The sequence below is a fragment of the Salvia hispanica genome, chromosome 1 (genome assembly GCF_023119035.1).
Source record: "Salvia hispanica cultivar TCC Black 2014 chromosome 1, UniMelb_Shisp_WGS_1.0, whole genome shotgun sequence".
In the NCBI taxonomy this organism is placed as follows: Eukaryota; Viridiplantae; Streptophyta; class Magnoliopsida; order Lamiales; family Lamiaceae; genus Salvia; species Salvia hispanica.
This window is the reverse complement of record NC_062965.1, coordinates 43,618,248-43,633,815: the sequence shown is the minus strand read 5'-3', so window position 1 is coordinate 43,633,815 and position 15,568 is coordinate 43,618,248. Positions and strand designations below refer to the sequence as shown.

General features: G+C 35.3%; 2 protein-coding genes across 11 annotated transcripts; one reads left to right on the top strand and one right to left on the bottom strand.

Moving 5' to 3' along the window:
- Positions 1-5,172: 5,172 nt before the first annotated feature.
- LOC125202448 (DNA-directed RNA polymerase III subunit RPC8-like) lies at positions 5,173-8,756 on the bottom strand. Of its 9 annotated transcripts, none has more exons than XM_048100866.1 (8): positions 8,262-8,756; positions 8,094-8,188; positions 7,420-7,515; positions 6,174-6,258; positions 6,018-6,081; positions 5,847-5,928; positions 5,709-5,742; positions 5,173-5,461 (listed from the first exon to the last, which is right to left on the bottom strand). In XM_048100866.1, exons 1-8 carry the CDS (start codon positions 8,371-8,373, stop codon positions 5,418-5,420), a joined length of 612 nt encoding a protein of 203 aa, XP_047956823.1. In that variant the 5' UTR covers positions 8,374-8,756; the 3' UTR covers positions 5,173-5,417. The 9 variants fall into 9 exon arrangements, 6 of the variants coding, with proteins under 6 accessions (XP_047956823.1, XP_047956801.1, XP_047956837.1 ...); XM_048100844.1 differs by having other exon boundaries at positions 5,847-6,081; positions 7,428-7,515; positions 8,262-8,408; positions 8,580-8,751; XM_048100880.1 differs by lacking the exon at positions 5,709-5,742 and having other exon boundaries at positions 5,173-5,428; positions 8,262-8,750.
- Positions 8,757-10,345: 1,589 nt separating this feature from the next.
- On the top strand, positions 10,346-14,735 carry LOC125211246 (E3 ubiquitin protein ligase DRIP2-like). Of its 2 annotated transcripts, none has more exons than XM_048110977.1 (8): positions 10,346-10,540; positions 10,682-10,928; positions 11,805-11,904; positions 12,519-12,846; positions 12,939-13,378; positions 13,477-13,530; positions 14,251-14,323; positions 14,404-14,735. In XM_048110977.1, the coding sequence occupies exons 2-8, from the start codon at positions 10,814-10,816 to the stop codon at positions 14,563-14,565; spliced, it is 1,272 nt and encodes a 423-aa protein (XP_047966934.1). In that variant the 5' UTR covers positions 10,346-10,540; positions 10,682-10,813; the 3' UTR covers positions 14,566-14,735. The 2 variants fall into 2 exon arrangements, with proteins under 2 accessions (XP_047966934.1, XP_047966941.1); XM_048110984.1 differs by having other exon boundaries at positions 10,346-10,553.
- The last annotated feature ends 833 nt before the right edge of the window (positions 14,736-15,568 follow it).

Sequence of the window (15,568 nt, the reverse complement as noted above, 5' to 3'; positions counted from 1 at the left end):
TTGAATTTTTGAATCAGTTAAAATGTTCGGGTACTCCCAACCATGAACTATTACTGAAGATTGGTACCCCTGTAATGTTATTGAGAAATATAGATCCTTCTCATGGATTGTGTAACGGTACCCGTTTGATTATTTCACGATTGGGTGATCATATTTTGGAAGGAGAAGTTTTGAGTGGGCATAATATTGGTCATAAAGTGTTGATACCTAGGATGTCGTTAGTACCTTCTGATACAAGATTGCCGTTCAAGTTTCAACGTCGACAATTTCCTTTGATTGTATCATATGCAATGACCATCAACAAAAGTCAAGGACAATCTCTTGCTCATGTTGGATTATTTTTGAGAAAGCCTGTATTTAGTCATGGACAATTTTATGTTGCAATTTCAAGAGTTACAAGTCGTGAAGGTTTGAAGATTTTGGTTTGTGATGAGGATGATGTTGGTGTTGATTCTACTGTTAATGTTGTGTACAAAGAAGTCTTTCGAAATTTGTAAGACAATATAGTGGAGGATAATCTAAAATGGCTATTGTAAATTTTTAGAAATTGAATATGCATAAGCTCCAGTGAATGATGATCCTGCAGAAGGTCAGATTCGACAAAACAAACAAATTTTTTTTTCTTTTAAGAATCACGAGGATTTAAATATTTTGCTTACTTTGTTCAGGTGCCTTAGAAGTGGATGTGGAAATAAGTATTCAGGTTTTTTACAATTTTACATTTTTCATATGTTGAGCCTTTCTTTTGGTTTATGATGATGGTGGTGATATCAATATTTTTACAATTGAAATCACAACTTTGTCTTCATATTAAACTAATGTTCATAGTTCTTCACTTATATTCATTCATTTAATATCTATATATTTATTACAGAATGACTTTGCTACTCGGTTCTTCATGTTGTGGGAAGACTACATTTTTGAAGGCTCTTTCATCAAATTTGAGCAGATTACTCAAGGTGTCTTTTTTTTATATGTTTGAGAATTTCTTTTAGTTTTGTGATGATGATGATATTGTTTGTTGATGCTATTCATATATTTGATTTTTATTCCCATAGTTTTGGGGAGTATTTATTTGATGAAAGGACAGTTGATTGGAGAGGGTGTGAGTGATAGAGAATTGAGAGACAAATTAGAAGAACATTGAGTGAGAGAGTGATGATTGGAGGGTAGAAATTCCGGAGAGAGATGGTGAGATACATGGTTTGACTTGGGGAACTACTTTTGGAATAAGAGTAACAATTTCTATCTTATTGTTTTGTGATGATAATGATATTAGTTGTGATGATGCATTTAATGTTGTGTTGTTTCAACATAAGATCCATATTTTCAAAATACTGATCCGCGCATCGCACGGGTGTAATACTAGTTTGAATATAGATACACGAACTTTTGATGTTTCTGATTTTTCTCCAATATCCCAAATCAAAACACATGTGGGAAATTAAAGCTTATGTGGCAATCAAAATTACACCAATATTTTTGTATTAACTAATAAAATAATAAATTTTAATTCCACGTAAGCATCTTTTGTGGACTGTGCTCTTCATGCTCTTTCTTGTCGAGCTTTTCAGGAAGGCTATACCGCCGCCACCATCATCGGGACAGCGCCAGAGATGTTTGCATCTCCGATCCACCAGCCGTCTCCTTGCTCAAGTTCTAACCTGCCGCCACTCCATCTTTGTGGAAGATTACATCAATGGAGGAAGGTAAAGACGCTCACGTGGTGGACAAGGAGCAGCGCTGTACGGCGGCGATCAGGAGCCATCTGTTGGCGGAGCTCTCGTGCAGTGGGCACTTCCTCCTTTTAAGTGCTAAAGTTGTGGCACAGGGGAGGAGGATCTGTTCGGAAGGAGAATGTCGAAAAAGGAATGGCGAATGAATTCGATCTGGCAAGAGATCTTCCACCTCTGCACTCAATTCTTTCTCTTCCACGACGTATTCTTCACGATCCTCTTCGCATTGTCATCCCCGTTGCAGAATGAGCACTGAGGCGAGTGGTGGTTTCCGTCGATGCTATCGGGGTGCACGTTGGGGGCGATCGCATTCATGGCGCACTACAAGCTGTGGAGGTTTTGGAAGGAGGAGGGGCAGCTGCAAAGGGAGCTTGCGGAGGCGCGTGCGTGCAGGAGCTGAAGATGAAGGCGCGAGCTTTGATCTGAGCAAGGAGATAGACTGATGGATCGCAAACATCTCCGGCACTGTCCCGACGACGGTGGCCTTCCTAAAGAGCTTGGCAAGAAAGAGCATGAAGAGTGTGGTCCACAAGAGATACTTACGTGGAATTAAAATTTTATTTTATTAGTTAATACAAAAATGTTGGTGTAATTTTGATTGCCACATCAGCTTTAATTTGCCACATGTGTTTTGATTTGGGATATTGGGGAAAAATAAGAATCATCAAAAGTTCATGTATTTATATTCAAATTTTAAAGTTTTGGAAAAAAACCAAAAAAAGTTCAAAGTTCATATATTTATAGGCAAATAACCCTTTTTTTTTAATAAAATGTATAAAAATATACTCCATCCGTCCCATGATAAGAGATACGCTTCTTTTTCGCACTCGTTCTGGGAAAATGATATAAAATAGTTGAAGTGGAGAAAAAGTAAAGTAAGAGAAAGAATTATGTAGATAAGACTCCCTTCTACATAATCCGTCTCTTACTTTACTCTTTCTACTCTCTAACTATTTTAAATAATTTTTCCAAAATGAGAGCGAAAAAAAAAATACTTAGCTTATCTTGAGACGGAAGGAGTATATTAAAGCTGATAAAAAATTTATCAGCTAGTAACAAATATCCAAGCCTCATTTGCCAATTAAGTTGGTCTAATATAGTGCCTATTTGTGAAATTACAAACACAACATAATTGCGTTTCCTTAGAGTTTAGGTCGTCTAGACCTAGATATGTACATTAACGAAATAGTATGACAATGCAAAATATAGGAGTTCATAAAATCCAGCAAGCTAAATGTTGGCTTCAAAAAGTCTTTCCAAACAGTCCAACACTTGAAAATAATACTATCTCCGTCTCACAATAAGAGTCTGATTTTGTCATTTTTGTCCGTTCCACAATAAGAGTCATATTTCACTTTTACCATAAATGTTAAGTAGGTCTCACATTCCACCAACTTATTCCACTCACATTTTATTATAAAATAGGGGAGTGATTAGTTGTTAACTCACTCTCTAGTTGCTAACTACAACTAATTTAAGACCATATGATTTTAAAAATCTAGTGGTCTAAAATTTGTCACATGTAGTTTTTATTTTTATTAATTAAATCGAAAAAGATTAAAAAAGCTATCAAATTAGGGTTTTGGATGAAAATGTCAATATAGTATTTTGAAAATATCAACACAATGCTTTAATTTGAGAATGTCAACACATTGCTTATGTCAACACATTGATTTAAGAATGACATTCTACGTGTATTATATTGACATATTTTATATACTATGTTGACATTTGTTGCTGTAAGAAAAAATTGAAAATTTTCAATTTTTTTTTTCAAATTTTGACATCGAAACACATGCAAGTGAGATCTCGTTAGAATCTTTATGAAATTGTCTTTAATTTCATATATATTGTGTGAAAAAATAATTTAAATCAAGAAATTTATATGCGTTTTAAAGTTATGAGATATTTTTCAAAAGTTAGTTATAACTAATTTGTTATAAATTGACCTTAATACCCTTATTGACGTTTTTTTGTTGATCGTATTGGCATTCCGAGGCTGATAATCTAGGTCCTTTATTTGAATATATAGGGATGTGATCAAATGAAAACTCTAAATATCGTATAAACTCAAAACTGTGATCTGGACCATTGAAAAATGTCAACAGATCACAAAAAAACATCAATAGGAAAATGTCAACAGAATTTCAACGGTAGTCAATGATTGATGCTTGTGTTGATATTGTGTTGATACTGTGTTGACATAAAATCTTGAAATTTTACACTGTGTTGATATTGTATTGAAACTGTGTTGAGGAGTTTTGAGTTAGTACAATATATTCCCTCCGTCTCAGATAATTTGACCCAGTATTCCATTTCAAGCCGTCCCACATAATTTGTCCCACTTCACTTTTACCATTTTTGGTAGTGGCCTCATATTCCACTAACTCATTCCTACTCACATTTTATTATAAAACTAATACTTTAAAAGTAGGATCCACATCCCACCAACTTTTTCAATTCAATTTCCATTAGATTTCTTAAAACTCGTGCTGGGTCAAAGTGTCCCAAATTATCTGGGACGGAGGGAGTATAAGTTTGCATTTTATTGCTACCCCTATAAGTATTGGGTATTGAATTAGCAATATAACACTCCCCAAAAGTAATATATATAAGTAGGACCCATATTCCAATAACTTATTCAACTCACTTTTCTTTATATTTCTTAAAACTCGTGTCATAACTAAATAGGACTCCTATTGTGTGATGAAGGGAGTATAACATGCTACCTTAATAATGCATATAAATAAAATAACGGTAATATATATCGTATTTTATTTGGTTTAATAGCAGGTATTCTGAACCCGTCAGTAGATTAATTCCACTCGACTGAGTTTGCGGATTAAAGTCAAAAGTCTTCCAACGAATGACGGGTTCGTACTTTTTCATAATCTCATTCCAGCAAGAAAGTGAAGAGAAAAAACACTTTTTTTGGCAACCACTTTTGATTTGTCTCTTTCATCAACTGCACCACAAACTCACTCCAATGCACCAACTTTGAGTTAGACATTGATATGAACGCACCACAAGCTGGATCCCACCTTTTTTATTGACAAATGAAAAAAAAAATTAATGGTCGTGATTTGGTGGACTAAAACACAAACCGATCTGAACTGGCTCAAACGCCGGTTCATAACTGGAACCAGCGTGACGGTTCCGAACTGCCGGACGTTTCAGCATTTCAATGTCTTTTTAAACCGTGAACTGCCGGTTCCAAACCAGAACCGGCGGTTTATGAACCGTGAACATCTCTATAGAACATGAGACCTTTAGCCTCAAACATTAACCACTCTACTAGTAACATTCCACGCTTCTTATTCATCTAGTCAATGCACATATGCTCATTGTTGTTCTTTGTAAAAGCGTCACTATATATCTGATTTATTTGTAGTATATTGTTATTTTTGAGATGGGATAATTTATTGCATTGTGCTGCTAGCATGCTCTAATATTAGAATATCAAATGGAAATATGGAGCTACACAAGTCAATAGTCATACTTCACTACCTGTTATGAGTTATCTAACACTTTCACCAAACTGCCAAAAAATAAATGTCATACTGCACTGTAATACTTGAATTTGTTAAGAATGGCATAACTAGCAATGACAATATTCCTAATTAGTACTACTACTATCTCCTCAATCACACCCACCAAGAAGAAGGCCCTACACCATCCATATCAAGAGAACCCTGCCATAAAAAAATTTACATCAATTGAGAACCCTGCCATAAAAAAATTTACATCAATTATCATGTTGAAGCATAACGTTGTAATTCAGTTTCCAACAGAAACGCAAAGAGAATGCATCAGGAAAGGAAAGCCAGAGGTGAGAAAAAGACAGGCCGTAAGAAGCCCGCACAAAATGGCTCAGATGTGCTTGAAATAATAGGCCAGCTATTCGAGAAGAGTCAGTAATGACTAATGAAACACAATAGGGCTATAGATTATTATTTGAAGGGGTCTACTAACATGAGAATGAAATGGCAACGATTCTAATAAGTACCTGCACGGCAAGATTGGTATAATGAACGAGATAATAGTGGGACAGTCAAGAATCCCATCGCTTGACATGCATTTATTCCGTGTAAAAATTAAAGTATGACTTACGGTAACCACCATGGGGGCAAATGGCTTGACATCTTTCGGCTCTAAAGGTATAGGCGGATAGCGCACATCATGGACTTGAAATCTTATCAGCAACCAAGCAAGAAAATTATGTGGGCGCATACAAGGTTGAACACTTGTCAAAGAAATGAATAGAATTGCGGGCAAAATAACCTCATCCTCTCCATCCACTCGGTAATCTTCATCCTTATAATTCCAGATCCAAGCAACCCTATTCCTGATACAGAATAAAAGGGAGAGCAAAACATGATAAAGAACCTAGACACGAGTGAAATCTCTATTAAATTTAATGATATGAGAGAAGCTCACTTATGTCCTGGGTCCAGTTCACTGCGGTTAGGAGAGAACAACAAAGGGACAGGTACATATATATCATAAAAAAAACCAAGCGACACTGCCAAGGAAATTCAATGATTAACATGACCACCCACCATAAATTTTCGGTCACATAATGCTCTTTGTGCATAACTTTACATGCAAAGATAACATTATGCATACAACACACAACTTTGCACAATTGACCAATAGTATGAAGAGGATAAATACTTATAGCCAGGCCATTTTATGCATAAATAAACTAAGGTGGTTTGTTCAATAAAATTTGCCAGGAATAAGAAACTATAGGTTCTCTAAGAAATAATATATCTTAGGACGTGGAAATATTGAATGTCAAAACAATAATATTAGTCTAACATATGGCTCAAATTATGCTTCAATAATATTAGTCTAACATATGGCTCATATTATGCTTGTTACAACATTATTGAGAGCTGATGTAACCGATTCATGAATAATATAAGCCTGTGATACCAATATCGACAGCAATCCATAACCTGCATTGTCTAATACATTGATATAACCTAGTAGGACTTTTTTTTTGTCAATGGAGGATCGAATGTATGTTTATGTTATGATTAACAGATGACACTCATTGTGGAGCCTGTTTCTTTCTTTCTTAATGCACTACTGACTAAAGCATCATTAAAGAACGAATGAACTCTCTGCTAGAATGCTATATTGGTGCACTCCAACAGATAGGTAAAAGGAGGAAGGTGATGCACGAGTCCTGCAATTAAACTACCAAATCCCACAAAATACACAACAAATATAATGCAGGCCATTGCTCAAGGCCCCTGGCCTCAAGCCAATACCAAATAAATTCCTAGGTGAGGCTTCCCTCTTCGACATTAAGGGTGTGCATAGCCATGACTCGAACCTAACAGCATATGGAAATCCTAAGATAAACATGACTCTAAAGATAAGCACAAAACTCGAAAGGAAAGGAAATCCTATGATAAACAAAAGACTCTAAAGATAATCCATTCTCTAAGATTCCACTAATTCACCGATAATAAAAAAAATTAATAGAGATAAAGACTAGAAAGCAAGGAAACTATTGGAACTCATGTATCAGTATTACTCTCTCTCTCTCTAAAATGGAGAGTATTCTTTGTTAGCAATTTTCATGCATATGGAGAATCATGACGATGATCATAGAGGCACTTATAAATGACAAATAACTTGAAAAAAATCAGAACATGTAAGAAGTTGTTACATATATACATCGTAAAGCATCCATCGTAGATTCTTTAAGCCAAGCTGTTATGATCTCTCCCACAAACGGACGAAAAAATACCAGCCTGAACTTCTCCTGAATGAGACACCGAGTTAAATTGTCACAATTCAAAAATATATTCACAATTCCAAAACCCAATTAACAGGTGATGAAAAAAGAGGAGAGATGCAATCTCTCCTTCTATTTCCAAATACTTGTTGTTACAGTTTCACTATTGCGCAACAAATGATAACACCATGAATACTGGTGAACTAGGCTAAATATACGGAAGCATACTTACAAAACAACTATTTTGTGAAGTAAATTTATGAATCAAATAAAAGCTACTTATGGGGTATCAAATTTTTGCAGTAACATTATAGATAGCCGGTAACTCTCTTGGACTTCCTGCAGTCACTATTCCTGTAATTCTACCTTATTTACCAGCTTCTTATTCAGTTAAAATTGATGGTAAAATATTGATGGCAGGTTGGATATGATAGATGTGGATTTAACTTCACAATATAGTTGGTTTTCAAATATACCACCTTAGATAGAAACAACACATGACGAACAAATAGATAGTGAAGCAAAATGCATGGTCCAATTAAAAGATGATACAGTGAAAAATAACTAAAATCGATAATAGAAACGAAGTTTAGCTAAAGATTTACCGTGTAAGTGGAAGCCCCATCACCAGGGAGTATGAAACCACCACTAATTGACCGAATATCGTACACACTCACACATAAGCCCAGTTTATCAATAACTTAACATTGTGGAGCAGAAACGATGCAAGTAAGAAAATGGAGAAAAATAGAGAGGAAGCAGAGAGAGAGAAACCTTGTCGAGGAAGATTGAGTCGAGCTGCTCTTTAATGGCTTCGCCTAGCGGTCGATTGAGGAGGTGAGGGGGCAACATCAAAGAGTGCTCGATTTGACTCAGGAAAAACATTTTCTCAAAGTTAGGAACTGCCGCCGCGAAGAATTCTGCTAGACAAGTTTGAGCATTCCAATTAGTATAAGTACCCCCAATTCAAGCTATAAATTCTCTCCCCAAGAACAACTTTCTCCTCTTCCAATTCAATTCAATTCAATTTAATCATACGTTTTCGAAGAATACAAGAGAAATAAGATGTACTATAAAAATTTCTTAATTAACTTTTTGCAATAGGAGTGGAGCTTCTTCAAGAGAAAGAGGCGTGCGTTGGAAAACAAGCAAGTCACATAAATGGGAATTGGTGTGGGTTCTTGTATAAAACGAGGGAAAGCGTAAATTGCCAAACACCAGATTCCTCAAAGTTGTTTGTTTGAAAACACACCAGTTTGAGATTGAGTAAAAATTGACATACAGCACTTGAAATTAACAACCCGTCAATATCCAAGAGAGTGGATGAATGTTTTGTTTTTTGCCAAAAAAAAAGGAAATAACTCAACTTAATTGCAACATAAAAAATGAATACTTCCTCCGTCCGTGAATAGTAGCTTCATTTCTTTTCGATACGAGCTTTAAGAAATGTTAAGAACAGTGAGTCTCATTTCTTTTCGCGTATTTGAAAAACAATCGATAGAATTTTGGGAAGATCATGCATAAATCACGCCTAGTATAATTGTGTTGGAGAATTATGCCCTTTTGGAATAGATGTAAAACGAAAACAAAATAAAGCAACAACACGTGGCAGAAGTGTGGCCATAGGATTTTGATATCTAATGGACGAAAATTGTTTTTAGTTACTACTCTCATTTTAAGTAAAGTTCTTAATTGATCCTAACTGTTATATATATACTCCATTCATCCTATACAAATAGACTGAAGTTTTACTGTCCTATAAAAATAGTTTATATTTGTTTATGAATATATTATTTTTCTTTTTTTTACTTTATCAATTATGGATAACACCATCATTATAAGTATTTTAACTATTTTCTTTTTCTTTTTACTAATTACGCATTAAAATCTGTATTATTATCAATTAACATATTTCGATAGCACAAATAAAGTATATAATCAAAAAATAACCATAAGTAATGTAGTGAAAAATTGATCAAAGGATTGAGATTATGGATGATCGAAGTACTTAAGATTTAAGTGTTATTGCAGGAACAACATGGTTGCAGACAGTACACATACAAAGTTCAAATATTTTTGCAGTATGTACTAAAATGTCATTGTTATCGTGGTGGTTTTAATTGAAAAATACCATATAGGAATTAGGAGTGTAATACTAGCTTCGCTTAAAATTAAAATAATATGTCCAACTTTTTCAATTTTTTTATTGCTATAGTTTAAATTCTTAATTAATTTTTTATTTAAACAAAATTATCTAGTATCTCGAGAGTCAGATATTTAATTTATTCAAAGCACATAGATATGATATGAGCTGATTTAATTTAAAATAAATTCTTCCATTTCTTTAAAATAGGTTTAAAAAATTGGACATAGAATCTTTTCTAAGAAACCACCTATTTAAAAAGTAGCGTACATCATTTTAAGCGACGAGTACATAGTATTCTTTATTAAAAAGCCGAAGAAATTTGCGTGTGCGCAACGCACCCAAGGAATCTTACTAACAAATGGTTTATTAAAAACAGAAAAGAAAATTTAATATTATTAATAATGTAGTACTATTTGTTAAAAAAATAGAAGAGGTAATTAATTAAAAATGAAATAGACAGCAAGTGATACCGTAAATCACTAAATTGTGAGTTATATAGAGATATCAGTCATATACAGTATTAAAGTAGTGATTTACTATTATAATAAAATGAAGAAGATTTATGAGGTACCCCAAATTCCTTTATAATTCCACAGTATATAGAAAAAAATTTCAATTTACAGTGTGTTTATCTCCCCTGCAAATAATGCCACTGATTTTTTTGATAAATCTGTGGGAAAAAAATAATTGAAAAAACAGAATTGCCTTCATGCTAATTGTCCCAACGGGGTGGGGTGTCTCTTCTCTCTCTCTCCCTCTATCGATTTCGACTCCCAAATCCACTCTCTCTCTCTCTCCCCACGCACAGATCATCCAGGAGACGGAGGCGCCACCGTCAAGCGCGAGCGCTGAGTGCTTTATTTTCCCCAAACCATCTCTTTCTCGATTTTGGGATCAGATTTGAAGGTTTTACATTACAGTAGTCCCTTTCGCATTTTTGCTCTTTACCTCACTTATGGTTTTGTGCTTCTATTACCCTCACGGTCCTGGTTGAAATTGCTCTTTTCCGATGGTGATCTGTGGTTTCGTTTTGATTGCTTAATGCAGGTGGAATTGAGCTGATTTTTTTAACGGACGTAAATCCGATCACACATGCGGCGTTGATGGCATGCACCGTGTAGGAGACGTGGCCTCGCTCGCCGCCGTTGGTTTCGATTTAGGCGCGATTTTGATAATACGATGTCGCATCAGGTGGTGAAACTGCGGCGGGAGGGTCTGGCGCCATGCATGACATGCCCGCTCTGCCACAAGCTCTTCCGCGAGGCCACCACTATTATCGAGTGCCTCCACACATGTAATTAATTGCTCGCCCTAACTGATTCGATTCGACATCATGATTTGTTTTCAATTTTAATTTCTCGTGGTTGTTGGGTGGTTATTCGATTTTTTACTTGTTTTCTTTTACTTTGCGATATGGTATTCGGTTCGGTTGTGCAGATTGCTTGTGAGTGATCTTTTTATTTGGGCGTCTTCATGGATTGGTTGTTACTTGGTATCTCTATGTATGTGATTTGTTCATCGTCAATGTATGTGATTGATTTGCAGGCCGATGGGGATTTGGTCAATTTGTTTTATGTGTTCATGCCACTTAGGGTTGCTGGCCTTCCTGATACAGTGATATGATCACTTTTTGGAATTTTGTGTGAGGATGCTTGGCACAATATTGATTAGTTGACTCAAGGCACGTGTGCATGCCAAATTTCATATGCTGACTCCAAAAATGGTTTAATCTCTAAACACTCTGTCTTTACATAACTTAGGTCGTTATAAGTTGGAGAACTACCTGTGTTTTCATTATAGATCGAGAACTGCATGTAAAATTTAGGAAATTTCAGCAAAGACTTCATACCTGCTTCCATGTCATATTCACTGCCAACATTTTCTAAAAGCTTGGGTTCCTTGATTTACTAGTATCTCATCTTTGACAAGTTGTTCCTTGTTTCAGGATATCATACTAGTTAAAAGATTGTTTCTGAATGATATTGTGGTTTATTCTGATGAGCTTTTGTTATCATGTGTTTGAAAATTTAACCTCAAACTAATAGGTTTGTGATCTTGCATTCAGAGTTGATAAGCCATGAAAAACTTTCTCTGAACTGTATCCGCTTTGCATCATTTTTATTTATTGTCTAATGTCTAATATATGTGGATTTCTTTTCTCTGTCTATAGTTTGCCGGAAATGTATAAACAAGAAGCTCTCAGACGAGGAACTGGAATGTTGTCCAGTATGCAACATTGATTTGGGATGTGTTCCATTGGAAAAGTTGAGGTTAGAATCTTTCATCTCCTGTATTCAGTCAGTTTTCTCATCTGTGTATTTGTCACAAACTAGACATAAATCTATAATATAATTTCTATAAGTTCTTTCCATATCTCCTATTATGATAAACAGTGGCTTAGATAACATCCCGAAAGGCTTACAAATGTATATAAACCCGTGCTTACGACTACTCTATTTTGTACATCGAGGAGGAAATTTCTAGCTAGATTCATGGACAGAACCATGAAAGTCTAGCTTTATGCAGTTTTACCCTGGCTATGTGCTTATCTGGTGATCATTGGATCACACTGCAAGGCATGCTTATCGCCTAACTTCACTCTTTATGGAACTCATGGAGATGTAGGATTTCTAACGGAAAAAGATTGAAATGCTCATGAAACTTGACTTGGTACTTTTATAGTATTTTTTCCGACAGACTAAGTGTTCAGTGAAAATACCCTCGTGAATGTGAAACTAGACCAGTTTATTTGTGATCTATATCAGTGAGCTCAAGTTTGTTCTTTTTTCTGCACTTGCATCTCATAACTATGTTATGGAAACATAACTACCTCTCTCTCTCTCTCTTTCGACTCCCATATTGTATCTTGTGTTCTGTTTATTAGGCTGGACCATAATTTGCAAGATGTGAGGGCGAAAATATTCCCTTATAAGAGGATGAAAGTCAGAGCTCCTGAAGTTGTATCTCCTGTTACATCACCTGTCAAGAGAAAGGAAAGATCTCTCTCATCATTGGTAGTTAGCACGCCTAGAGTTTCAACTCAGAGTGGAATGACTGGACGACGATCAAAATCCATAACCAGGAAAGCGTCAAGAGGTTCCAGTTTCACAATAGAGAAACCAATTAAAAAAGATGATTACACCATGGATTATCACCATGAAAGCTCTAGCTCACCTGAGACGCTAAATAGATCTACCCAGAATACGAGGAAGGTATGACATATGATTCTGAAGCTATGTGTTATGAACACGTCCCCTTTGCATTTGCAAAAACCAATCCATGCTGATTAGCATGTCTTTTACAGAGTTCTATTTCTAGTGATCCATCCAACCACGCTAGTCCAGATAAAGGAAGAGAGAATGGATTTGAGACTTTGGAAGGGAAGGTTGATTGGAAACCACTGAATTGTTTGGTGGAGGCAGCGAATAGGACCAAGTCTTCAAAGTTTAGCATGCAGGGTGTTGTTTCTAAATCAGAAGCTCCAAATTCCCATGACAATGAGGGGCCAAATAAAAGCAGAAGTAAAGAAAACAGGCAGAAATCAAAACTTCAAGATGTCAAGAATTTAAACAACCATACCCCTCCAGATTCAAAAAGGCCCAAAAAGCTTCGCAAAGTTCGTCAAAAGAAAACTCAGGATTTTGGAGAATTCAGAGTCCCCCCCAAGGCTGTGTTAGATGCTGCTGGTGCTAAATTTGAACGCAAGAATCATCCAATTTGGTTTTCATTGGTCGCAGATGGGCAGTAAGTATTTCCTACAAAGATCATCACTTCTGATATATAGAAAATGGATGTGTCTGTGTAGTCATTTGCTAATCTATTTTCTTAATGTATTACCCCAGGGAAGGTGATGCACTGCCCTTGCCTCAGATAGCTGCAAGTTACTTCAGAATAAAGTAAGCTTTGACAAACTACTTTTATCTTAACATTTTCTCCTATTGCTCAACAGGAATGATTGCAAATTAGCCTTTGTAACTTAACTTAGTCAGGCAGAGTAAACCTTCAGCTATCAATATTGTATGAAGAGATAGTTCCCTTAAAAATGAAAAGATATGTGCATATTTATTGATATATATTTATGAAACTGGCCTCTTAATTAAGATCATTTGGACATGGGTGTACTTTGGTCGAACCAAATCATGAGATTCATATCAATTGAGTAATTGGTTGTTAAGTTTTTCGTAGTATAGAACATGTTTATCATTTTCTTTGTTGGCTGGTGTTTAACCACTCCAAGCATCTGATGCCATGAATATCTCAGTAGCTATCTAGTAAGAGAAAATCAATTTGAACTTAATAAGATCTCAAACTTGCAGCAGTTTCTTGTATACAAAATTAGCCTAAAATTATATGCCATGTTTCATGAATCTTTCCTGACTACGCTTTTCAGCCAGAGAAATAGCAGAAATTTGAATTTGGCTAGTCTGTGATGGAGTCATCTGTAATCATTTCTCAGCAATTTTGATCTTGCTATTTACCCATTTTTAGTGTTTGCTGATCTTCTTGATGATTTTCTAGGTTGAATAGATTTATTTTGTTGATAACCTTCAATTATAGTTAGCACAAGTTAATAATGATTTCACAGTATGTAATCTTTCTCATTGCATTATTAACAGGGAGGGGGGCATGCCGGTTTCTTCCATCCGCAAGTACTTGAAGCTGAAGCTAGATCTTACTAGTGAAGATGAGGTAAACTTATCATCATCACAAATTCACAATCTCGTTGTTTGCACGTGTTACAATAACAGTGTTGATGTGGCATCTTACAGGTAGAAATAAAATGCATGGGACAAGCAGTGATCCCAACATTGACGCTGAATAATGTAGTGGATCTATGGCTTCAAACAACCACCACCGAGAAAGTGTCTGCCAAAATCGGTTCATCAGCAAAGGACCTAGTAATGGTTTTAGGCTATGCTCGCAGATCATAACACCAAATCGCCATGTTATTACTTCATTTTCACATTTAATCAGATTCTAGTCTTAAAGATACTCGATCTTGTCTCAGAAGTCAAGATAGTAAGACAAGAGAGTGTGCTGCATCATTGTATTGTGTGTATGAGATGCCTAAGCAATGATGGTCTTATGAACGTTTTGAGAACTCTTTATGAGCTTGAAAAAATAAGAAACATAACAGCCAAACTATGTGTTAGTAAATTATTGGTGGTTGTGAATGGATTAACACATCATTTAACAAGTTAATGACTAATTTCATACTCCTAATAATGATTGTTGCAAATTCAAATGTATTAGTGTTATTTTGTATATATCTCATCTTCAAACCTTAATTATCAAGTGCCAATTTTGCATCTGTACAATACCAGGCCCGGGCATAGATTTTAACTAAAATAATTTATTTTAGAATGACATGCAGTAGTAGTATTTTTTTTAGTTTGATTACTTTTAAATTATTAGTATTACATTCCATTTACAACTTAAAGTCTATAATTATTTTGTATTTATCTCTTTGGCAATAAAGAAGAAAAACTAAATCAAAAGTTGTTTTTGATGAAATAAATAATAAAACAAAAATAATAGTACTCCATTGACATGCTAAAAATCCTCATTAAATGCATCTGCAGCGGTTGTCCGTAAGATGGACGCCGTCCGTGCTGACAGCAGGGAACTGCTTGATAATAAGAGTACATCCGTGCCACTGAGCTGACGTGGCGGCAAGCCGTTGGCAATTTCATTTTTTTTTAAAATTGTTTTTAAATAAAAAAAATATTTTCCTACTTTCCAATAAATTATACTCCCTCCGCCCCCAAATTTTGACACAGTTTACTATTTCGGTCCGTCCCCCAAATTTTGCAACATTTCACTTTTTACCATTTTTGGTAGTGGACCCCATATTCCACTAACTCATTCTACTCACATTTTATTATAAAACTAATACTTTAAAAGTAGGACCCATCCCACCAACCTTTTCAACTC